Source organism: Miniopterus natalensis, chromosome 10 (genome assembly GCF_054644295.1).
Source record: "Miniopterus natalensis isolate mMinNat1 chromosome 10, mMinNat1.hap1, whole genome shotgun sequence".
NCBI lineage: Eukaryota > Metazoa > Chordata > Mammalia > Chiroptera > Miniopteridae > Miniopterus > Miniopterus natalensis.
In genome coordinates this window covers 63,413,409-63,439,863 of record NC_142090.1, presented here as the reverse complement: position 1 = coordinate 63,439,863, position 26,455 = coordinate 63,413,409, and the positions used below count along the sequence as shown (strand labels likewise).

Genomic DNA, 26,455 nt, shown 5'->3' with positions numbered 1-26,455 from the left:
CCTACAGATTATGCGTAGTCTCGGAAATAATGAAGGCTTAGCATTAAGTTGGGTTTCTTCACATACATGAAAATTCCAGGATTATCTTAGATTCAACACTTACACTATATTGTATAAATAAATCTCCCAGGGAGGGAGGAGGGGAAATATGAATTTCTCTCTCGGGTAGATGAAAAGCATTATTAACCAGACTAGAGCCTGAGTTTGCTGCTCTCTGTTTGAGCTAGGCTAGGCCAAAAGACCAGCCCACGTTCAGAAAGTGGTGAGAATGAGGCCTGGAACTCAGTGTAGCACCAAAACTACAGCTTGACCTTGCTTTGCTATCCAAACAGCAGCAAGCCAGGCAGAGGAAATACATAAAAAAGTAGCTAGGGCATGGGATGCCTCCATGAAGATTACTGCTGGTAACAACAGGCCCTCCTGGTATACAGAGGCCGCCTAAGACCATGGGCCCCATGCCTTTAACAGCCTTTCTGCCATCAGCAGGGGTGTGACCGGGTTAGCAGCAATCAAGGATCACCTGATTATCACGTAAGAAAAGTCATCTTGGCCACGCCTTCTGCGTTCTATTATTATATCAGTAGGCCCACCCACATGATTTCTCCCATAACTTTGTTGATGATCTCAAGGGACTTTCCCAGACTCGAAAGTTAGATGTGAGTTGAATGATTTACAAAACTGATTATTCTTCCTATTAAACAACCATCTACAATGAATCAAATGATTTTTCTTCTTGAAACTTTTCTAATTTCCAATTTCTAAATATTTTCTAAAACACAAACACACACACACACATACTTATTTATTTGCATTTAATGTTTGGTGGTCTGGAAAAGCAAAGAACAAAATTTGGAACCATAAACAGATTTGTTAGCTCTGAAGTTTTGCCTCAGGTAAGTATGTAATCTGATACAGTGCATAGAGAAACAGGGAACGGAGGCACTAGTTGCACAGCTGTATAACCTTAAATGCAACTGCCGCTCTCAGTTTCTACATAACTTTAAGAATTGCCACCTCTAACTCTAAAATTCTGCCATTTTTTAAATGGTTCTAACATACAAAGAAGGAGCACTGTACCAACTATTTTTGCTTTACAAAATGGCATGCTTCACAACCCACATGAACATCCAATTCTGCCCATTACAGACGTGGATGTCTAGCTTACTCATTCAGAACTCTTGGTCGAGTTTGATAACCACATTGCAGTAGGAGAACACTATAAACATGAGGTGAGCATGCCTGTTCAGAAGATTCAAGATGAGAAGTCTCACGGTAATCTTAATTTAATCCCTTTTGTTCACAAGCATGATGAATTTTCTCATTCATTCTGTTATCCCACAGTAGGAAATTACTAGACATGTAGATGAGATTAAGGTAAATGTTATTTATGTTCTTATAACATCATAGCTAATGTCAATTAATAAAATTAAATGCAATGAATATGATTATTTATATAGTTGTCTATATTTATAGCATTCTCATCTATATTTATGAAAGGATAACCCAACTCTGAAAATCAAGTATGAAAACATTTTATTGGTCATTTTATTATAATAGATCAGACTTATGTGTACCATATTTACCAAATAAAATCTAAGTAACTTGTCAAATATTTTTAAACACATGATCATGAATTAAAGCTTGGAAAAATCAAAGACGCTATTAAAGTTTGGAATTCCACATAGAAACAATATTCATTAAACTACATGTACCTTAACAGTTTAAGATTTTCTGAATTTCTCCTTATAAATGGCTTTCACTATTTCTGATGTGTTAAGTTGTGTGGCTCACAAGTCCAGTATAAAAATCATATATATGAAGTTGGTTCACTTATGTGGACAGCTGCTGTAAAATCTTTGCCATGGTTCTATTCCAGCCCTAAGTCTTTAGATGTGCTTTATCTCCTACTATCTGATTTACTTTATCACATTAAGTGAGATCAATCCTAAAGCTAGCAATATACTAACAGAACAGTGATTTTTAACTCGGGTTTCACATTATACTCATCAGAAGATGTTTTAAAAATACCAATGAATACCAATGTCCAGACCTCATTCCTAAGAGATTCTGGTTTCGGTCTGGGGCTCCTCCCAGTTGTGTGCTTTTTTTTTTTTTTTTTTTGTAAAGCTCCCAAATGCTTTTGAAATGTAGCCAGGTTTGAGAACCAATCATAAAAACGTTAAAACACTGGTTTGGGGTTAGGCCACCTGACTTCTACCCAGGCCTAACGACATGACCTAGGAAAGTCTGATCCCTTTGTTTCCGGACCAGTAACATGGGAATAACTACTGACATCAGCTATGAAAAATGTGTGTAGAAGGATTAGGATAGTGCCCAAAACACAATAAGGTCTCAAAAAATACTGCTATAATAGTAGACGGACCATTCGTAATTTGAAAATTAAAGAAGGTGAACCAACCATTCAGAAACTAAGTGCCTACTCCACTCTCTCTCGGCAGAAGAGAATAATAGAAAAGTCGTTTTTAATAGATCTGCACACTCTAAGTTTATTCAGGTATGGAGATAAGGTTTTGTGTCTGGTGGGCAAGCAGAGTCATATCTGGGGTGCCAGATTCTCCAGTGTATGTCTGCCTAGCATGACCTACGCCAGTTCACAACGGCATCCCTCAGCACATAGATGCTGATCATCCTGAAATGAAAACCAACGCCCAAATCACACAGATTCTACAGATTCCTCTACAAAGAAAATATTTTTATAATAAGTGCACCAATAACCACTGGAATGCAATTCTTACTCCACCTTTAGCTGCTAGAATAACAGGCTGGGAAAGTGAGCAGAGACTTAACCAACACTGTACTCAATGACACACGAAGAGCGTAATTAAAAGTTAGCCAACAGAGTCAGATTAGAAATATGGGTGACTAAAAAGGATCTAAACAGAATTAGTACTCTACTATTAAAATTACTTCTTTTGCTTCAGGAAATAAAATTATCAGCTGTAATGTGGTTTGATGGACTAATGAAATCAAGAGAATCACACAACTGTACAGCATTCCTTGGCAACACACTTTTGGAACCATTTGGCACTAACAATCTATTAAAAAGCCTACATTTTTAGTTAACTCCAAGACCAAATTGTGAGCAGGTAAGGAGAACATTTGGCTTTTACAAGCAGTCTCTAAGGTTTCTATAAAATTTCAAGGTCAACCCTTTATGAGAAGGTTAGAGAATTTTAATAGAATAAGCCATCAGCTATAGCTAAGATCTTCACTAAACCAACATTCAACAAAGGGTAAGAAGGAAAAAATAACATCATAACCTTTGCTACTTATGTTTTGCTTCTTCCACAAACATAATCCTGATACGCAGAATAACACTGCTTACTACTGTCTGCAGATGTGACTTGGAGCTGCTGTGCTAACTACTCACTGGGAATATATCCGGCAGGGCAGTTAAAAATGAGAGCTGGCAATGGGGGAAAATACGGGGACATCTGTAACACTTCCAACAATGAAGATAAATTTTAAAAAATGAAAGCAAATCACTTTTTTGAAGACAGTCCTCACCTCAATTTATAGACTAAAATCATGACTTTTATAAATTTAAATCACAATGGTAAAACTAAACTGAAAATAAATTTCAGATCACACAGAATATTTTACATCTTGAAAGCAACTGAAGCAAGGATCTCAGGCAAATCATTCAGATGCAATATTATTTTTTATAGTCTTGAACTTTTAAAATGAAAAAATTTCCAGGGACATTAGTTTTCAAAAACTGAAACACACTGTTCATATTAGATTGTTCCTAAAGTGTCCTACAGAGGGAAGAAACCCAATACTTCTAATAGAAGTGTCACTATAATTTTAAATGCTCACTTAAATATTTACTGAGCACTTAACTATATGAAAAAGAGAAGGCAAAGCAAAATGCTAAAAATGTCTTATATTAGGTAAAACTCAGTATTTCCTATTTTTAGTTCTTGCTACATGAAAATGGTGTTATAACATCTTCAGGCAGAAAGCCACATGGAACTTTAGGTTTATCATTATATTCACCTACAAGCCTGCTCCTTCTGATAGTCGCTGCCTTATTAATGGTGGTAATAATATTCCACAACTTCCACGCTAGAACTTTTACCCTTACTCTCATCTCCCTTCCTGCACATCTCCCTCACCTCACACATGTCGTCAGCCACCAAGTGCTGCCGACTCTTCTTCCATGCCTCTCTTCCAAGCCCTCTGCCCTTGCCTCCCCTCCTAGACTTTGCCCTGCACCTGTGATTTCCCAACTGAGGTGCACAACGCAATTTGTTGATAGGCAGGAAGAAAATATTAGAACATTTATATATATTTACTTTCTATATTTGAAAAGAAGAAAGGAAGCTTTACCAGCACAGAACATTCAGCTCTGGGATTGAATTACACATATATAACTTAGAAATAGATGAATTTATATTAGGGGTACAGATTAAAAATGGCTGAAAAAGGTGTGTAATAAATAAATCACGTTTGGAGACCACAGGACTAGGCTACTACAACAGCATCTTAGTTTGTCTTCCTTCTGTCTCTGCAGTTCCACCTGAGCTATGGTCCTAAAAGATAAAGCTGGTCATGTCCTTTAGCTGACAAAAGATCTTTGCTTGGCTCCTCATTTCTCTTCAAAGGCCCCCCAGGCCCTCTATGAAGTAGTGGCCTCTCCGCCTCTCGGCGCACACTGCTTTCTACTCCCCGCCCTTCGCCCCTGTGCTCCAGCCACCCAGTTTCTCACTGTTCTCCACACACCGGGCCCGTTCACAGCCGAATGCCTGCCGAAAGGCTACTCCTCCTGCAAAGGCAGCAAGAAGCAGCATGTAGTAGCAGAAGATTTTCGTTGGCATCTGGACTACATAGGAGTTTAAGAACGTCACTTCATTTCTCTAAGCCTCAGATTCCCCATTCTTAAAATACGGACAACATCCCTACTCGTAGGGCTGCGGCAGTATTACAGGAGAGAACGAAGGCACCCGCACCTGAGCACACTTACTTAACAATGCTATGTGGCAGGTGCCATGTTACCCCTAATCTACAGGTGAGAAAACCGAGATACAGAGAGGCTGAGCAACTTGCCCAAGGACACGCGGTCAGGAAGTGGCGGAGCAGGGATTCAACCCAGCTGCACCAGAGTCAGAGGTCACTGCTGGCAGACTATCTGCCAAAGTTCTGATCTATCTCAACTCCACTGTCCTCATTAGACAGGAGGTGACTGAAAGATGAAGGTCCTTCCAATCTAACATTCTGTGCTTCTAATGAAACTCTTACAGCTCAGGTAACAGCTTTATTGGGTCTGCCTTCTGCTAGAGTCCCAAAGAGATACAGCAGAAAGAGCGGCTCTGTGTGTTGATATTTATTCTTAGAGGAAAACCAAAGATAATGGGGTCAAAAATTTCAACAGGTCCTCTTTTCCCACAGCCTGGTTGACACCCTATTTTCTCTCCAGCCACAAACAGAGTAGACAATGCGTTGGGTTTTAGCAAAGTTACTTCCTTTCCCCTAATCTCAACAGGAAACTTGAAACTTCATGTCTTCTTCCCACCAAAGGCCTATCACTAAGCATAATCTTAGTGGGGTTTTTTTGGTGGGGAGTTGGGGAGAGAGATTATCACACTCTTCCTGAACGTTCAAAAGCCAAACACATAAAATTTAACAACTTAAAATAAAAGACACTAATATTTTCAACACAGCTATAAAAAATATATCCTTAAAAATGGACATACCATGAAGAAAGGCCTTAAAGGATTACTCAAAAAATCTCCACTAAGCACCACTCCATGCCAGGCACTACTCTATTTGCAAAGGATAAAGTGACAGGTAAAACGCAGTTACCTGCTCCTGCTGCAGCTTATTTTCTGCTAAATATATAACAGCAGATTAGGTGAAAGATATATGCAGGCATGATAATAAACTTTGGGTTGCTTCCTATTGTAGACTCTGAGTTGTAACTGCTAGATCTGAGCTGTATACTTATTAATTAGTTTTAAATTATGAATAGTAATTCACCCAGAGAACTAGCACAGCATCTGCCACTGGTACAACTGTGAACATTTTCCAAAGGTGGGGGAAAAGGGCATTTACTGGATGTTCCTTATGTGTTGTCAGAATAGGAATATAAGTAATTTTAGATGTTACCTTGAAAAAGAAATAGGAAAGATGACCTCAGAGACATAATTATAAAACTGATCAGTGTTTTAACACAGCAGCTAATAGTTATTATTTATTTAAATTAAATTTATTGGGTGACACTGGTTAATAACATTGTATGTTTCAAGTGCACAATTCTATGATACATTATCTGTATATTGCATCGTGTCTCACCGCCCAAAGTGTAGTCTCCTTCATCACCACATATTTGATCCCTCTGCCCTCTTCCTCACCCCCTCCAACTCCCTTCCCCTCTGATAACCACCATTCTGTTGCCTGTGTCTATGAGTTTGTTTGTTTTGTTTTTCTTTTGTTGCTTTAGAACACATCTGTTTTAACCTGCGGGGTAATTCCTTCATTGGAACTACATCTCTACACTTTTTTGTAATTTCACCACCAACAGGTTCTTCTAGGATAATAAGCATCCTGGAACCACATGGGAAGAATCATTTCATAGAGAAACAGATTCAGGTTCAAAAGCAGTGATTTGCAAGATATGGTGGCTAAAGGGAATATATCCAACATATCTATCTTCCCAATATAAAGCACAAAAAGAAGAGTGCCACAAAAACTTGGCTGCTTAGGCTATCTAGAAAATAGAGGGTTAAAGTATGGTAAGGGCAAAGGTCAAAAAAGGTTAAGAAACAGAGCCCTAGAGATAAATCAAATAGAGTTAAAATGTATGTAGAAAGGAATTAGAAGATATCAAAAATTCAAAGTCTGCCTACGGTCAGCCCAAGACTCTGAAAAGACTAAGATAATACTTTTATTCTCTCCTGCGACTAAAGGCCGCTCAGTCCTAGCACCCGAAAGTTTAGCATTATGAATATTTATGAGTTAAATCACGGTATGAGTTAAACAGGCTTTAATGCATTGGTCTTGGGAAACTCCATCCACATAACATAGGCTGTTCCTCTGGGAAAATAGAGTTTAAGTTCCAAGTAACCAATTTATGGACTCTAGGAATACAAGTCTCCGTAGCTGGACTGAGGAGAATGGTTGAGTTGACTTCATGATTACAATAATCAATGTTTCCACTATATTTGCAAAATTGCAGAATGTTATAACAACTGCCTACGTGAATTGTGCCAAAGATCAAGTATAAGTGGCAGACTGAAGTCTAGATTTTGTGGCCTGCCCAGTACCAGTTTGGCTACCATCAAGGAACACTGACAGAGCTGCTAAGAGAACTAGTATTTCGACGCTGCCATCTGTACTATATAAATGACTCTTTTTCTCTCTTGCATTTTGGGCATGATAATGTGGAAGAATTTAGCCAACTCTTAGGATATATTTTGAGGCTGTGAAGATGAGAGCTCTTATCTGGACCCCTGCATTCTCCACACAGGCCATAATGTAGGGCTGTGGCTGCTACTAGGTTAGCCTGGCAACTTTACACATGTGACCAGGATGGATGCCTCCATCTTTTAGTCACTGGAAAAGCCTGGCAGAAAAACACACATAAAAAACCCAAACCTGAAAGCAGTCTCTTAATGGCTGGACCTTTCTCAATAGTCAGAGTGTTTCTGCCCTGGCGCTGCAACTGCAATAGCCAAAGAAAAAACCAATAGGCTAATCAAGTAAAATTATTTTAGAGGTCTCAAATTATACGTGATTCAGGGGGAATAGATGTTAGCAATAGGCAGAAATAATGTGAGCAAAGTCAGGGAAAAGATAAATTTAACAGACAAGTACTAGAGGAAGAATCAGCTCCCAGCACATCTCTCATTAGAGCATCTATTCACAGTGGCCATCCCTCCCTCCTGTGTATGCCTACCCAGAAGCCCACAGATGTCTGAGCTGGCTAGTCTACCACAGGACAAATGTCTCTACAGCAACTAAAGAACATGTAGGTACTCCAAATCAATCCTAGTTGACTACAACATTATAGCATCGATTCTGTTTTCATAGTTAATTATGCAAACCTGTTAGAAATCTGTAACTTTCACCTTTTTCTTCAATGGAAATATATGGAAACAAAAAACCAATTTATGCTTTATTGTGAAAAAATGCCAATTATAAGCTAAAATTAGTATCTTTAAAAACTCCCCAGAATTTAGACTGTACATAGAGAAGTAATGAGTCAGAGACGATATTCTATAGTTTGAATGACATAAATATGCAAGTTTCAGAAACTGTAAAACTGATAAGTTCTTTTGTGCTTTAGTAGCAGAACATACCTGTGTAACAGTGTATTATTTATTTACATTACTACCTATTAGACCAGAAATTCCTTATAAACAGGTATCATATTATCCAATTCTAACTCTCCACCTAATAGAGTACCTGACATACAGTAGATGCTCAACAAATGTTTCCTAAATAAACCAGAAATATTAATTCAGCTGAAATACATAAACCACCACTCCTGATCCTAAAGTACATATATATGTGTATTTATATTCACATATAAAATAGATATTATTTGAATTTTCTCTTCACAAAGATGGTAGTTAATTTTTTCTGAGAACTAGAAACTTCACATTTTAATAGATGGTGACACATTTTTCCAGGGAAGGGTAACATCAACTTGACCCTAAAAACAAAGTAATGCTTCAAAGCTACAAAGGGCAGATATGTTAAGAAACTCATATCTTGAGGTCTTAAATCCCAAACTGAGTTAATCTTGTAGAAAGCAGAACAATGTCTAAGTGATTGAGATTTTCATAATTTCCAAAGAGATTAAAAAAAAACCAACTCACTATAGCTACAACCAACATCATATATGAAGTGTTTACTAAGTACCAAGGGTTATGCTAAGCATTTTGCTACAATATCTCATTGAACCCCCAAATTTTATGAGGCTGGTATTATCACCCAATTTTAGTAAGAAATATATTTTTAACTATCAGGAAAAAAACTACTGGCCTTAAAGATTATCTGAATCAATGTTCTCATTTTATATTTTAAAAAAGTAATGATGATTATTTTTACAGCAGCAGCTACCATTTACCGAATCCTTGAGAATTAATGCAAGTTTTATGCCCCAAACTTCACAGGACTCAAATCCATGCCTGTGTATCAAGGCCAGCGAGGCTCTTAACTCCAGTGTTACAGTGTTCCCTGAAAAAGACCTTGAATATACCTTCTCATAATAATACAGACTATAAATCTTCAAGAAAAAAGATATTAAAGAACATATATGGTTTTAAACTTAGGCTCTAAGTGACTACCTCTCCGAATTGCAAAAGCAAAGATTTATCTGCCTCATGGAAAGTAGTCACTTCGAGGCCATGAAGACAACCTCACAACCAGTAAACCAAAATGGAACGAAACTATCAACTCCTTAATACATTTCCTTTGTGGGTCAGCGTCTCTCAATTACTCACAGTATTCAACTTAAAAAGAAGAAAACAAAACTCCAAAATTAACTGCCTCGCCCTACTATCACTTGTTATTTTTACTTTTCATTTTAACCCAGCTACAAGTCCTAATAAGCAGCAAAAGTGGTCCACCTGAAACGTACTTAACTTTCTACTGGTGTAACAAAGAATATGGGTTTTGGAATCAATCAGACAGGCTTGTTTTGCCAAATCACCTGTGTAGCCTAAAACATGTTAACATTATTTAACATTTTCATTTACCTTCAAAGCAAATACTCCTACTAGAAGCAAGGTGTTTCCCTGTTTGTTTTATTGCAAAGCAGCCACAGTGAAAATGTTGTGGGGGACTTGCTCTGGTGGGATGCCTTAGTGAAATGAGTTTCCTAGTCTGACACTCTACCAGAAGGAGACTTTACATTCAAAGGAAAGAGATGCCTCAGGTACTATCCCCCTTCAGTACAACCATAATGGAGTAAGGGAGTTCATAAGGCTTTCAACAAGGGAAGGGTAAAAAAGAAAGGGGAGAACCACTGAGATCCACCTCCAGAAATGAAAGCAAAGGGCGAAGTCCAAAAGAGGGTCCATTAAATCTCAGCAGAGAGTCCAATGATGGGTGGAAGAAGCCAGACACAAAAGAACCCACATTCCACTTACGCCATTGCATTTCTATGAAGTCCAGTCACACAAAAACTCAACTACGGTGAGGGAAGTCAGAACAGTGGTTGCTTCTAGGTAGAGAGGAGAAGGGTACCGTCTGGAAGGCGGGCCGAGGGAGCGACCTGGGGTGCTAAAAGTGCTCTAAATCTTGATCTAGGTAGTGGCTTCCTGAGCACTTACATGTGAAAAATTAATCGGGCTGAGTACATAAGATCCAGGTACGTCACACGTAAGAATACCTCGAAAGGAAACAAATTAAGGGGAGTGGGAGTCAGGTCAGACAAGGACCATGAAAATCCTCTAAGATTCTGTAAATTTTAACTTTCCTTTGTTTTTAAATTTTTGTTGCCTACGATCTATATCTCTATGGTGAGCAGCAGTAAATGTGTTAAAAAAATAAGTTCAATGTCTCTTGGAAAGTAGCTAGGAAGGTGGGAGCTGGGCGGTCTTCATTGCCGTTTGTGTTTAGGTCTGAGGGGGCCAGAAACTGAAAGAAGAGAGCGAGCAGTAGTAGCCAAGTGCCCACCACCAGGACAGAAGAATGTAGAGAAACAGTTTGGGCCTGACCCGCAACAAAAAAATCCCAGAGGTTCTGCCCTCTTATTAAGGTATTATCAATAATTCATGTACACACCATAATATAATCCCTGATATCCTGTAGGTAACTTATTAAACTTTATCTACTTGCTTAGAAATACACTCATTCGTCCAGCAGTATTTTTAGAAATTATTTCCTCCCAAAGCAATCCGACTATGAAGTCTAACTAGAGGCACGAGAAATATAGACCCTACCATAACCATCATTAACTCTGGACAACACCAAGGAAAAACCTGTGTTATATGACATGAAGCTGTGCACACTCCATTTTACAGCTTCCATCAGCTCTCCGAATCATGTGCTGTGCTTCTCTGACACATTTATGGAAGATGTTTGTAAGAGTCACAAAGAAGGGGGTATGTGAAACCAATGAACAAACAAACCTAGGTTAAGCAATCCTTTACAATCCCACCACTCAACAAAAGAAAAAAAGATGCAATGGTCTAAGATAAAGAAATATAATGACCAAGGCCCTAGAACAAGCCCTTCATTCAGGTGGATGACGCCATTCTTACCTTTATCACGATCATAGAGTAAGTCTTCCGTTGAGCAGGGACTACCGTCCTGGGATTCCGGGGGACAGAAGGGGGAGACGCAGGGCGAGTGGCTGCTGCAGCTGCTGCTGCGCTCCTGGACAGAGGGGGTCTGAGTGTCGATGCTGCGCGTGCTGCTGCTCCGGTAGTGGGCGGGCAGTGGGGCTCTCCGGCCATCCGGGATGTCCAAGGGCTGCAGGAGGAGCGACCATGCGACACGTGAATGACAGTGCATTCCCTCGGCTCACACAGAAAACGCGTGGCGTTTCCTTCCATGTCATATGCCATCACCACCATCAGCGTAATCGAGTCTTCCGAGAATGAAGATACCAATCTTGTGTGTTAATTTTTGCATGTTACCTTTACTGAACAAAAGCTTTCTTTCAAATCCCAAAGTCTTTAGGTTTGAAAGTACTGAGGATAAACTGTCTTTAAAATTCCACAGCTCTCTGTATGCATGGGAGGTCAGCACTTCCCATAATATTCCTCAAGGGCAGGGGCTTCTTTTAACACTGTATCCCAAATGCCAAGTGCTGTGTCTGGCACATAGCGGACATTCAGTAAATATATGCTGAATGAATTCATGGAGCTGCTCAAGAAATCACCTTCACTTGCTAGTAGGAAAAGAAAATCTAATATTCACAGGTACACTCTTTCTTATTTTTAATTTTGGAGGCCAGGAACAAAACTATATTCTCTATTTCCTTTGCAAATTACCCAACATTTCTAATAGTGAGGTTTTTTTCTATCAGTACTTAATGAAGGACGTTAACATAACTCAGAATAATTCTATTAATTTGGCATCCAACTGAGCAGGACTAATAATTTTGCTTAGTTCCAATGCATTATTCTGAGTGGCAAAAATAAAAAATAGAAATGAAACTATAATCACAGAATCATGTATTTTCAACCCAATAAGACCTTAAAACTCTAAGGTCTTCACAAATAAAGAACTTATAATTCCAAGCTCCTGGTGACATGGTTAATTAAATGGCATCAGAGCTTCTGCCTTTGTAAATGTCTACTCTCCTCCTGTGAAAAGATAGGTCTGGCTCCATTTTCCTCATCTCTGTCAACAAGTAAAATTCTCTGTATTAATCATTTAAACTGTTTTTGTTATTATACAGACAAGATTGTAATGCTAAGAAAAAGAACCAATGTACTCAATTCATTTACAACTAATTTTCAGTATTTATTGCGGATACTGTAAGCTTTGTCATTTCAGAGTTTTTACAAATACTGTCAGAGACAAAATGGAGTAAGATAAAATTAGGCAAGATTCAAAATCTATCTGTTTTTCTATAACAAACAACTTAAGTGACTTTACTGAATTAAAAACTTCATTTATCCATGCAATGTTGCTAAACTGAAGCTACACCATCCTCACCACCTGACTATGACTCTACTATAAAAGATTAAATAAACATCAGTCCATTTGGTAAGTGAATTAACAAAGGAAAGACTTCCAATTTAGGAAAAAAATATTCCTAAACATTAAGTTGGTCGAATGTTAAGAAAATGTTTCTTTATTTTTAGTCTTTACAATTTTTTCTTTTATTTAACTAAATTTAGATTTTAATTACGACTCAGTCCTAAATCTTAGACTGAACAGAGAATAAATCATTGGTACAGGGTTTTTTTTGTGAGGGGTGGGGGAACGACAAGATTGTGTGATGCTTAGTATAAGATGTGTGAGGTTCTCAGGGCAACCCATAAAGAAAGATCATTTTGGAAAATATATTTGAGGGCCTCGTGATAGTTATTTCTTAAAACAGATATTTAAGTCAATAAAGACATTACTTTAATAAAAGCTTCAATATTAGTAATCAGGAAAAGAATAACTAATCAATTTATAGCTATAAAAATTGATAAGAATTAGAGTTATCTTTCCTTCATGTACTGTTTAATAAACACAATCTTTCCGTATTCATATTTCTGTCTGTAACTGATAAGATATGTCAATATCTTTAACTAATTTTAGTTCTGTTGGGGACGAAAATTAGAAGAATTAGAATAACAAAACTGATTTTAGAAATCTACATATTAACATGAAGTAACAATGGGAAATATAAAGGCTTAGAACATTGATATACTTAACAGTACACTTTTCTTTTTTTAGCTATTTGTAGATTCCTTAATGGTCACATTTTAATTTATTAAAACTTTGAGATATATAATCATAAATCTAAAAACTTTTTAATTAGTATTTTAGTTTAAGTGTGTAGGTTACCCCAGAATAATTTTCACATGGCTACTATGAAATTAGGATATGACTTATTTAAAAGAACTGTTAGTAAGTTTTATATCCTAGCATAGTTTTGCTTTAAAGTTCTTAAGGAGTCAGTAAATATGTGACTGACTTTCTCATCCTCAAAAAATTTGACCTGAAACTTTCTTACGTTACTGTTCTAATATATTATTTAATGGAAATAAGGAAACATTTTAATGGTTAATAGCTAAGATATGGCATAATTTCCAAAGGGTTCTATTATGGCATAATAAATATAAAATAAAAATTTAAATATGAAATGTCTATGGAGACTATAATGGCATAACCTTTGGGAGAATAATTTTTGTAGTATTTATCAAAATTTAAAATGTACAAATGCTTTGACTCAGCAATTTCACTGCCAGGAAATTGTTTGCAAGAGTACACAATGTTTTCTAAAGCACTTCTTGTAATGACAAAAACTAAGAGCAATTGAAATGCCCATCAATAGGGGACTTCGAAATATGGTTTGTTCTTATAATGATTCACTATATATCAGCAAGCACGTGCACACACACACACACACACATTAATTGAGTAGGATATATAAGAAACTATGAATATTGCTCAGATCTGCTAAGCAATACTGAGAGGAGGGAAAAGTTTTACTTTTTTATGTTATAAATATTATGTTATAAAATTAAACTTTGGATTTTGAGATTAACTCTAAGTCAGTTTTAAACCTATATGTTATTTGAAGGAATTAGATACACATTTGACATAAATAATATTTTAGTTTCCAAAAAAAAGCAACTATAATAAAGCCAAAGGCTATTGGATGGTTTCTTTTGTTGAATATACCTTTAAAATGTGATCAAATATAGGTTCACACGTAGTAGTGCCCAGATGTCTTTTCTGGGACACAGGTATTTATAAAGTATTTTGATTAATTCAAAAATGGATCAAAGACCTACATATAAGATAAAGCTCTTAGAAGAAAACAAAAGAATAAATCACTGTGACCTTAGATGAGCCAATGGTTTCCTAACTATGACACCAAACGTACAGACTACAAAAGAAATCAGACTTTATAAAAATTAAAAATGTTGTGCCTCAATGGACATCATCAAGAAAGTGAAAAGTGAAAAGACAACCCAAAGAACGTGAGATATTTCCAAGTAATACATCTAATAAGGGTCTTTTTATCTAGAAAATAATTTTACAAAGAACTTCTACAATTCAATAATAAAAAGACAACTAAACTAATTTTAAAATGGGGCAAAGGATCTAAATAGACAATTTTCCAAAGAAGATACATGAATGTCCAACATATGAAAAGATGCTTAACAGGCTTAGCCATCAGGAAATGCATATCGGTACCAGTGACGAGATACCACTTCACATCCACTAGGATGGCTACAATAAAAGATAATTTCAAGTGTTGGTGAAGATGCAGAAATTAGAACCTCCATATACAGATGGTGGGAATGTAAAATGGTACAGTGCAGCCACTTTGGAAAACAGTCTGGCAGTTTCTCAAAAGGTTAAACAGAAGGTGACCATACCAATAATACCACTCCTAGGTACACACCCAAGAGAGATGAAAACATTATGTTCACATGACAACTTGTATATAAATTTCATAGCAGCATTATTCATAATAGCCAAAAAGTAGAAACAATGCAAATGTTCATCAACTGATGATGGGATAAGTAAAATCCATACACAACTGAGTATTACTTGGCAATAAAAAGAAATGAAGTGCTTATACATATTAAAACATAGATGAAACTTAAAAACATGCTAAGTGAAAAAAAACAGTTAAAGAGGCCAAATATTACATGACTGCATTTATATGAAGTGTCTAGAATAGCAAATCCATACACAGAGAAGGTCGATTTGTGGTTGCCTAGGGCTAGGGCCATTGGAGGGAAATGAGGGATGACTGCTAAAGGGTGTGGAGTTTCTGTTTGGGGTGATGAAAATGCTGCAAAATCAACTGTGCAGATGGTTGCACAATTCTGTGAATATGCTAAAAACCACTGAGCTGTACACTTTAAATGTGTAAATTGTATGGTATGTGAATTACATCTAATAAAGCTGTTACCAAAAAGTCCTTCTGAAACAGTTAACAATATTAAAGAGAAAAAAAAAAGGATTTGAACATGCAATGTAATCTTACCTTGGACACTTCCTCCTTCCCATTATTTTCTTTAATGAATACCTTTTCTAACTCAGGACTTATTCCTTCTACATTGCAGGGCACACGTGAAACAGATGATTTTGGCACTGATATATTTGACAGTGGCATAGGGACTGATCTTGATCCAGTAGCCTACAAATGAGAAGATAAGGTGGTACAAAATTATTTGTGGTCAAATAATCAAAACTAAAGAGTATGAAAGACCTGAAAATAGAAACTCAATGAGCAGAGTTATTTCGACCTTTCAAATACAATATACATTTGGATACACATATAGAAATTTAAGCTCTAAAATAAGGAAGGTAAAACTCACAGAGTATAGGTATAATTGTATAATAGGTAAATTTTTAAAGTAGAATGGCAGACAGAATCCTCGGCACTGTTTAATTTTTTTTCCTGTTCTGTTTTTACTAAAACAGCATAATTGAAATCATGTAAGTGTATCATGTGACTCTACGTGTGTGTGTGCATGCTCGTGTTTCCTGCACTGAGACAATTACCTGCAAGCATTTTTCATTTCCATTTAGTCCCAGTCATTTAAGAAAACCTTTGGACTACTAAGTAATGTGGCAATGATACCATATTAAGTTCAACAACACTCACTTAACTTTTTGGTTGTTTTCAAAAATCCTTTGGAGGAATTCTCAAAAATTAACCACCTCACATAGATGTTGTAAGGGTGCCAAAGAGTGTAAGATAAGCCTTTTGATGCACAAGGAACTTATATAACAGAAAGAAAACAAAAAAAATAAGGATGAACAAGGTAAAAATTAAAATATATGATCTCTATCTTATTCTGAGTGATTAAAGTTGACATATATGACTCATAATGAGGTGGACTGCTAATGACTGATTGACACATGATATTTCCCATCATGCTGTGCTCTGCCATCTGTGACCTGCTGCCCACTAATGTCCTCTGTCTCTTACTGATAACATGAGCTTTTTTCACACTGAATTTGTAACTTTGTCATACATTCGTTGTTTACTCTCACATGTTTCTTCTAGTACTTTGGTAGTTTTCATATTTAAATACCCTATTACAATTTATTTTTGTGTATGGTGTAATCATAGTAATACATAGTAATCAAACTGCCCCAACATTTTTAATGGATTCTATATTTTATTTCCTTGAGCTGTTAGCTGATAAGACCTCTACTTTAACTGCTATAATTTTATAGTACATTTTGGTATCTTGTAGGGAAAGCCTTTTCAAATATTCTTTTCTATTATTTGGCATTACTTTTCCATCTGACCCTTGAAAACAACTTTTCAAGTAATAAAACAATTCCTTTTAAATTTCTATTGGAAGTCATTTTGTACATTAATTTTGGGCAAATTACTATTTAAAAAATACTGAGTTTCCCCATGCAAGAATGTGTTAAGACTTCCCATTTATATCTCTATCTTACATTTCATACCCTCAAATTTTATAGTTTGCATATTTCTTTTAGGTCTTATTCTAGGCATTTATATATTTTGTTATTTAGTACATAAATTTTATACTAACATTATCACCAGTTGTGACATAAGAAGAAATATATATTTGGTTTCTGCCCCTGGTTTCCTAACACAAAGTTCCTAAAACTCTTGTAATTTCCTGAGTGATAGGGGTGTCAGTAGTATCTTTTGTTCCACTATTTGTTTTTTGACCCCAGATCCTGACACAGAGCTCCTAAATCCCTTGGAATTTCCCAGGTGACAGGAGCAAAAGTCTTTTGTTCTAATGAAGCAACTCTTAGTAGGCTTCTAAATACCTTCAGAATGGAAGCTAGTCACCATAAAGACCAATCTATAATTAGAAGCTTGAAACTTTCAGCTCCACCCCACCCCCATCCTCCTGGGAGGATAGAGGGTGTAGAGATTGACACCTCCATAAAAATATCCCTAAACTACGGATCCAGAGACTTTCTGGGTTGGTGAACACATATCCATACCCATGTGCCAAAGGGTGGCATGCCCCAACTCCATGGGACATAAGTGCCTGCACTTGGGACCCTTCCAGACCTTGTCCTATGTTCCTCTTCATATGTATCCTTTATTATATCTTTAAAAAAACACACCAATAAATCTGTTTCCCTGAGCTCTGTGAGCCATTATAGCAAATTACTCAACTGAAGAAGGGGTTGTGGTAATCCCTTCTTTACAGCCAGCTGGTGAGAAGTACAGACAACCTGGGACTTGCAATTGGCACCTGCAGGCAGGGGCAGCCTGGCGGGGCTGAGCCCTTCACCGGTGGGGTCTGTGCTAACTCCAGGTAGTTAGTGTCAGAACTGAACTGTAAAACACTCAGTTTATATGTGAAGAGTTGGAGAATTGGCTGGTGTGGAAAAACCCGACACTTGGTGTCAGAAATACTGTAAGTAGAGGGTACAACAGTTTACATTAACTAGTATAAGAGAAAACTACTGATCTTTATGTTTATATTTTATCCAATCACCTCATTAAGTTCTCATTTTTTTCTTTTTATTATGAAAAATTATAATCATAAACATCATTAAACAGAAGAACATAATGAATCCTCAGGTGCACATCATCCAGCCTCAAAAATTGTAACATCTGCCAATCTTGTTTTATCTAAACATACTTCTATTTCTGTTCTTAAGAGTATTTTGAAGAGCATTCTAGACTTCATATGTCACCTCCAAACAGTTATGTATATATAGCAGAAGATAATTATTTTTACACATAACCAAATGCCAAAAAATTCTGTGTAAATTGGGAACAAGCATGTAAGTCTTTATGTTAAGTCAACAGATCTGCTAGAAATGCATTGGGGTCTTACAGAAAAGATGCTTGAAATAAGCAAAGTAAGAATCATATTAATTCTATCAGATTAAGGGGAAAAAGGAAGTCATGTGAAAGTTCACTTGAAATGTCTGAGGCATGCTTGCCAACTGTATGTTTCTTTTACAGTGCTGATGAAGTATAAAAGGCATACAATAAAATCCTCCCATTTTAAGTAAGCAGTTCATTAAGCTTCGTAAATATACACAGTCATCCAATTATGAGTATAATCACATTTTAGAACCTTCCATCATTCCAAAAAATTCCCTGGGGCCTCTCTGTAGTCAATTCCTATCCCCAATACTTTCTATCTCTATAATTCTGCCTTTTTGAGAATTTAACATAACAAATTATATAGTATGCAGTCTTTTGTTCCTCACTCCACTTAGCATGTTTTTTAAATTCAACCATGTAAGTATCAGTAGCTTCTTCCTTTTTACTGCTAACTAGTATTATATTGTACAGATACATGAGACGTCGTTTATCCATTCACTAGTTGATGGATATTGGTTCGTTTCCATTTTCCCACTCTTATGAATAATGCCTCCATGCACATCAATGCACAAGTCTTTGTGTGGACATATGCATTTATTTCTCGTGAACAGATACCAAAGAGTGGAACTGCTGGGCTGTATGGTCAGTGTGTGCTGAACTTCAGAATAAAATGCCACATTGTGTTACAAAGTGGCTGTACTGTTTTGTGTTTTCACCAGCAAAGTGTGGCTCTTCTAGTTGTTCCACATCCTCAACACCTGGTATTGTATCTTCCAATTTAGCTATCCTATCATTAGTTTTAATTGGTTAATTCATTCACTTTGATTTTCTAAATATACAACAATATCATATGCAAATAATAACAATTATTTCTATTTCTCACTGCTCTGTCTACAGTGTCTATATTACTAGAAAATAGTATCAGTAATTATAGACATCTATGACTTGATTTTTATTATAACTGAAATACTTCCAATATTTTATTAGTAAAATCTCACTACATGTGCAGTTATTTACATTAGTATTGCCCTATTTTTAAATAACTTTTATCACATGAGTACTGAGGGTTTTTTTTGAGTTTTTTAGCATCTAGTTTGACCTTCTGATGTAATGAATTAACCTAATATTGAATCATCCTTACATTGGTGAAACAATCCCCAATTGGACTTGTTTTGATATACTACTTGGGTTTCTTCTATATTACTGTATTTTATTTACTAAAATTTATATAAATATTTGTAAGTTAATTTGATCTACACCAGCCTTTCCCAAATTCTGTTCCACGGGCTATGTTAGTATATGTTCCTAGGGGGAAAAATCCCCAACAAAACTGTAATCCTCAATTTCTTCACATGTAAAATAGGTACAACATATAAAGAGATACAGAGATAGATGGATTAAGGTACTATTAGAAAGATTAAATGAGATAATGCCCTTGAGACCACCACACTCCACTATATAAAATACTTCTTACACAATTTAGCAAACAGTAGTACTTTAGCAGAACTAGGGATTTACATTATTAATTTTTTAAATCCTAAAATGATAGGTTCTCCCTTTATCACGAACCCTTTAAAAGGAATTATTCAAATCTGGACCAGAAGTTAGCCTACCTGAGAGTGATTGATGGCTATGTGGTTACCATGGAGAGGTGACTGGCGATCTTTCTCCTTACTGTGCCGACTACTCTGTTTACTACGTTGTAGTTGCTGACGCAGTTTGGCAATCTGCTTTGGAGAGAGGGGAAGAGAAGCAAAAAGAGAACAAAAGTGAGTACCAATTTTTAAGTACTTATTTCTTTAATTTTTGGATAGTAATTCATGCATTTCTTCTCAAAGGTTTTAAAGCAGAGATAATACTTTGCTACGATGATTTATTCTTCCTAGTTGTTATGATTAAGACTTTTAAAAATAAGAAATGAATGTGCTACAAATGCTTCACTTGTACAATTTAAATAATGTTGCTGGTAAGTACGTACAGTAAATTTCCCTAGATTATTTCAGATTTTACCTTTGTAACACCAGAAATATCTTCCTCTTCAAAAACTTTTCGTGAGGTGAAAAACTAGTACTTCACATACTTATTGGTTAAAGTCAAACCCAATCTCTCAATATAGGGACAACATTAGTTTCTAAGTTCTGGTCTTATATAAACAAAATCTATCTGGTTTATCAATTACTAAATACCTTAAAATTATAAATCCCACAGTATTGAGAAGAATCAAAGCATTTAGTATTAACAAATAATTAGTACTTAATATTTTACTATATATTACTCTTTAGTCACACAACTGGTATTTTATTTTCCGGCTTTACTGAGATTTCACTGACATGGACATTCTGTAAGTTTAAGGTGTAGAACAAGTTGATTTGGTACATTTATATATTGCAAAATGATAGCATTAGGTAACACCTCCATCCCGTCACATAACTACCATTTCTTTTTTGTAGTTAAGAACATTGAGATTACTCTCTTAGCAACTCCCAAGTATGTAATACGGTATTATTAACTATAATGAACATGCTGTACATTAGATCCCCAGAACTTACTCATCTTATAACTGGAAGTGTTGACCCTTTGACCAACCCCCATCTCCTCCACCCTCCAGCCTCTGGTAATCACCACTCTACTCTGTTTCTAAGAGTTTGGCTTTTTTAGGTCCCACATACAATTGACACAACACAGTATTTGTCTTTCTCTGTAAGACCTATTTCACTTAGCATAATGCCCTCAAGGTTCATCTGCCTTGCTGCAAATGGCAGAGTTTCCTTCTTTCTTGTGGCTGAATAATATTCCATTGTGTAGATACGACATCTTCTTTATCCACTCGTTCACTGACAGACACCTGGCTCTAATCACACTTTTAAAAAACAGACATAACTTAGGGTTTATTCTCCTAAAGGGAATGGTAACACTCCCAGGCTAAGAAAAGTTATTTACTGCAATATGGTTTGGAATTCATTAAACTACTGATGTATTTTAGGTGAAATATAATCTGCTCAAAATGTGCTAGATCAGGAATAAAATATTCCTGAGCATTTTAAAGGATATCATTAGCAATTTGAGGGAAGTTATTTAATATGGGTATTACTCGTAGAAAAGATTACATCAATTAACAGTTATATCTGGAAAAGCCACTTTTATGTTACCTACTTGGCAAGGTGTAAATACAAAGTGAAGTCTGTAAAATATATTGATTTCCTCGAAGAGATAAAACAAAAATAAAATGTATTTTAATATTAGCTAAATACTTACCGTGAATGGCCATGCCAATGAAAAGCAAAATAGTTGTTATTAAAGATCAACAGAAAAAGTATATAGGTTGCTGGGAATATTAATTTTTACCTGTGGCAAACAGAAGAGAAACAACAGCATGGAAGGAAATAAAGCACCTACACAAAGGAATAATTTGTATCCTTTCTTTTATATTAAGGTATGTTTATTCCTTTAGTTTTTTTTAAAGCTCTTTGTAGCTTATGGACCTCTTAAGCAACATCCTTGCAAAGATATCCAAATAAGGTTATCTATGTTATTAGTGTTCCCTGTGCTGTTGTAATGAGATAACTTTCTTCTAAAGAACTAATTTTCATGAGAAAAGGAATTAAAATTAGTATGTAATTACTATAAATCAAGACAGAGTATTCTCTATGATAAAAATATATAATTTTAAATTGTACAAGTCATTTAATTAGGATAGAGGTATAAACTTAAGTGTTTTCTGAGTATTAATGATGTTTACTGGTACTTTGAAACCATAAGAGCTTGTAGAGAAGAGGCCATATTGCTTAGAGATTAATCGAGGCAATTTGGATTTTTAAAAAATATCTTTAAAAGTAAACCAAAAAAAAAGGCCTTTGAAACATCAAAATAAGGCAGAAAACTCTTTGTTATAAACAGCTTTAACAAACCTCTGAAAACAAAAAGTATGCATCATGGTACACACCATACTTTGCAGGAATAGCAATTTAAACTGTTCAACCTTGCAGTGTTCACACAATACTGTTCATCTTTGGAATATAACAGCTATGCGCTTGTTTACAATTCAATAGAGATTAGGGTGAAAGTGAAGCACATCTTCCTAAATATATATATATATGTACATATATATAACAAATTTTTTATCAAGAACTACATTAAATGGAAGCAAGACGCCATAAATCCTCCTCTGCTTCAGAGCACAGGTGGTTCCCGAGTTACTGACACCATGCTGAGAGGAGGCGCAGACCTACCTAACAGAACTGCGAATGCTCTCGCCCCCGCTGCCACCAAAGCCACCTCTTCTCCCTGACCTTAGCACCAGTGGAGAGCAGACACAAAGGTATCCTCCGGGAGGAAGGAGCAGAAGGCAGCTGTAAGCCCCCCATCCACACCTACCCCTGCCCCCTGCCCCCTGCCGCACAGCTCTGACCCTCTGCCTGGGCGCCTCTCCAAGGCCCGCATCCCGTCGCGTCACACAGAAGCTCTCGGTGCTCACTTCCGTGGGCCTACCCACCCTGGATACTATGAAGAAACAGCCATACAATTTTCCTTTACAAAGAGAACAATGAGTTATATTGATGGGATTTTTAAAACTAAACGATAGATGAATCTTACTTTGTGTTTCTAAATATTCATTAGCTACTGTGTGACCCTAAGAAAAAAATTATGAATGGACCTTGAAGGTATTATGCTAAGTAAAATAAGGCAAAGAAAGACAAATACTGTACGATCTCACATGTGAAATCTAAGATAAAACAAAAACACAAAAAACTTAAGAAACAGAGAGCAGGTTGGTGGTTGCCAGAGCTGTAGAGTGGGGGGTAGGAAATGGGTGAAGGTGGTCAAAGGGTACAAACTCCCAGCTGTAAGATGAGCAACTTCTGGGGATGTAATGTACAGCATAGTGACCACAGTTAACGATGCTCTATTGTACATTTCAAAGTTGCTAAGAGAGCAGATCTTAAAAGTTCCCACTACACAGCCCTAGCTGGGTGGCTCAGTTTGGTTAGAGTGTTGTCCTGTACATCAAAAAGGTTGACGGTTTGTTCCCTAGTCAGGGCACATACCTCAGTTGTGGGTTCAATCCCAGGTCGGTCAGGGCACATGTGGGAGGCAACCAACCAATGTGTGCGTGTCTCTCTCTTTCCCTTCCTCTCTTTCTCTAAAAAAATCAATAAACATATCCTTGGGTGAGCATAAATTTTTTTTTAAAGTTCTCACCACTATACATAAAAAAACCGTAACTATGTGAGGTATGGATGTGTTCTAACCTTATTGTGGTAATGATTTTGCAATTTATACATATATCAAATGATCACATTGTATATCTTAAACTTCTACAATGTTATGTGTCAATTATATCTTAATAAAGCTTAAGGAAAAAATTAAGAGAGGAGAGAGGAGCTCTCTTTAAACACAAAAGGGGTCCCAAGCACATGAGCTGCAAAGTTTTAAAAAGTTAGGGAACAAATGATCCTGGGCTACAAAGAAGAAATAATCATTGTAGACAGAAGAATCAGCATAAATAATCACAAGAAAATAGCTAAATCATTTGTGGAATCAGAAAATGGCCCCACTTAAGATCTGAGAACTAGGAATACGTGTTACTGTAAATTTTTGAAAACCTGATAATATCACTATTGTTTATTTGCTATTTTTGTCTTGTATGTTTTCCCACTATTGTTAACGTTTAAAAACAAACTAAAACTAAACTAAACTCAGTCTCAAATAACTTTTGCCTCAGGTGCTGAAAAGGAGGGAAATATTTCTCAGAATGAGTCCTATTCCACAGTAGGCCGGGGAAAATGAGAAATCTTAACGTAAGAGGTAGCAGTAGGGAAAAAAGCAGGATCCTGGGGCTTTGGGGGAAAAAAAGAAGAAAAAAAAGAAAGAAAAGAGAGCTATCTCAAAACCAGGAAAAAGGCACTTTGCCATTTGCTTTTATGTGAGTCATCCATTTTTCAATAAAAGCATATGAGATAGGTACCATTATTATCCTGACATCTTACAGGGGAGGAAACTGAGAGGCAGAAAGATTAAAGAGCTTGCTAAAAGTCACACAGTTAAGTGGTGAAACAAATATTTAAATTCAGGAAGTGTAGTTCCAGAGTTTGCTATCTTAACCACTATTCTATACTGTTTAAAGAATCAAGTTAATAACTCACAAGGGAAATAAATCTTATAAAAAGTGAAGACAAACATACAAATGGGAAGGAAAATTTTGACACCTGAACTAAGAAAAGAGCCCCAAAGCAATAAAACAATTTACCCAAGAAATTCTTCTGAAAATGTAATATGAGAGGTCATGAACCACAAGCTGCTATTCACTTTTACATGAAAAAAAGGGCATACGTGACAAACTTTAGTGCTTATAAGATCAACTGTATCAAAAGAAAGGTCCCGTAGCTGAAAAACAAATTTAAAATATTATATCCCTTGACAGTGTTCAAAGGAATTTAAAATGTAACACTATCTAATGTAATACAAAAAATAAAAATTTTGAACTTCTTTTTGTCTTTCCATAAATATGAATAATCAGTGCTGTCTTCCTATTTTTCTTTAAAGTGCCAACAGGCAAACTTGAATGAACTAACTGCTATTCATTCAACCCATGATAATCAAATGAACAAACACACGCATATGCATGCACAGATGTGCATGTATAAGGAGCACACACATGTGCAAGCACATGCACACACATAGGGAGAGGTTACCTGCATGGACATCAACCCTTACACACTCACAGATATGCCTGCCCACAGGCAGACTCACACGAACCTACTATTCCAGGAACAGACAGATATTCCCACACACATTCATCCCCACAGACAAAGCCAGCTCGGGGACAATTTTTACACACATAAAATAAGTGTAATACAGAAGTGTATTTACAATTACCAATAAGGCATTTTTTCAACAAAAAAATGTTAACAGTACCAGACTATCATTTAAAATACACACAGTTCACAAACCCACTTGATCCAGCAGATTTATTGTATCTCTTATACAGACTGGGAAACACTCTAAAAAATTAAGTACCTTTCCCAATGTAACACAGCCAATAAATGGCAAGCCTACGTCTTTAAATTCATAACCTCTTTCTATTACCTACTAACAGTGCTGAAAGTAACACTAAGTTAATGTTCAACTGCAATAACTACTAGTCACTATGTATTGGCTCATAATCTCAACCACTTTGCAAAGTAACTTCCTTTGTTAATGTTGGAGATATTGCAATTTGTGAAACTTCAATAAAGATGAACAAAAATTTGATGAAGCAATTAACTGACTACATACTAACCTACTGATAAGTGTCTATTTTTTCAATAAGCAGTTTGTACAACCTTAAAAGCTGTGCCTATTGGATATTGTTTTAAAGAATGAAAAATTATAAACCATCTTTATAACTCAATATGGATTGAGACAGAGACTTCTTTAAATATATGTATTTTTAAAAGGTTTACCACATAATTCCTTTGCTCTCAAAGGGATAATCAAAATTTTCCAGACTGTTGTCTTTTAGGTCCAGAGAAAATATTATTTTCCCCCACTATAGTATGATTAAAAACAAAAAGTTTAAATACCAAATATTAAAATAATGTTAGGGTGAAAGGTATAGTCTCAGTAAAACTATAAGAAAACTTTTGTTTTTCTTACTTAAAAAGGGAAGTCCACATCAATAATATTTAGTAATTGGCCCTGGCCAAGTAACCCAGTTGGTTAGAGTATCGTCCCACCATGCCACGGTTTTGGGATTTGATCCCTGGTCAGGGCACGTACAAGAATCAGCCAATGAATGCATAAATAAGTGGAACAACAAATCGATATTTCTCTCTCGCTCTCTCTAAAAATCAATAAATAAAAATTTTAAAAATAAAAAAGTAATACCTAATAATTATTATTCGATTAGAAGTGAGAAACACCCCTAATAACTTCACTTACTTCTACAGATGGTTCCCTCTAAGAAAAACTATCTTACTAATGAGAGCAGGGCTGAGATAAAGAAGCAACCTATGATTTTTCCTTATTTTC

The 26,455-nt window shown here is 36.1% G+C and overlaps 1 protein-coding gene across 3 annotated transcripts in view; it reads right to left on the bottom strand.

Moving 5' to 3' along the window:
* GLCCI1 (glucocorticoid induced 1) overlaps positions 1-26,455 on the bottom strand; it is an 81,386-nt gene that overhangs the window by 5,483 nt on the left and 49,448 nt on the right. For 2 of the 3 annotated variants that reach the window (XM_087821180.1, XM_087821178.1), the window contains 3 exons: positions 20,059-20,175; positions 15,644-15,796; positions 11,235-11,445 (listed from right to left, as the gene is read on the bottom strand). In XM_087821180.1, the coding sequence (XP_087677306.1) occupies positions 11,235-11,445; positions 15,644-15,796; positions 20,059-20,175 (481 nt within the window). The remainder of the gene's footprint in view (positions 1-11,234; positions 11,446-15,643; positions 15,797-20,058; positions 20,176-26,455) is intronic. The other variant, XM_087821179.1, reaches the window with a different exon arrangement.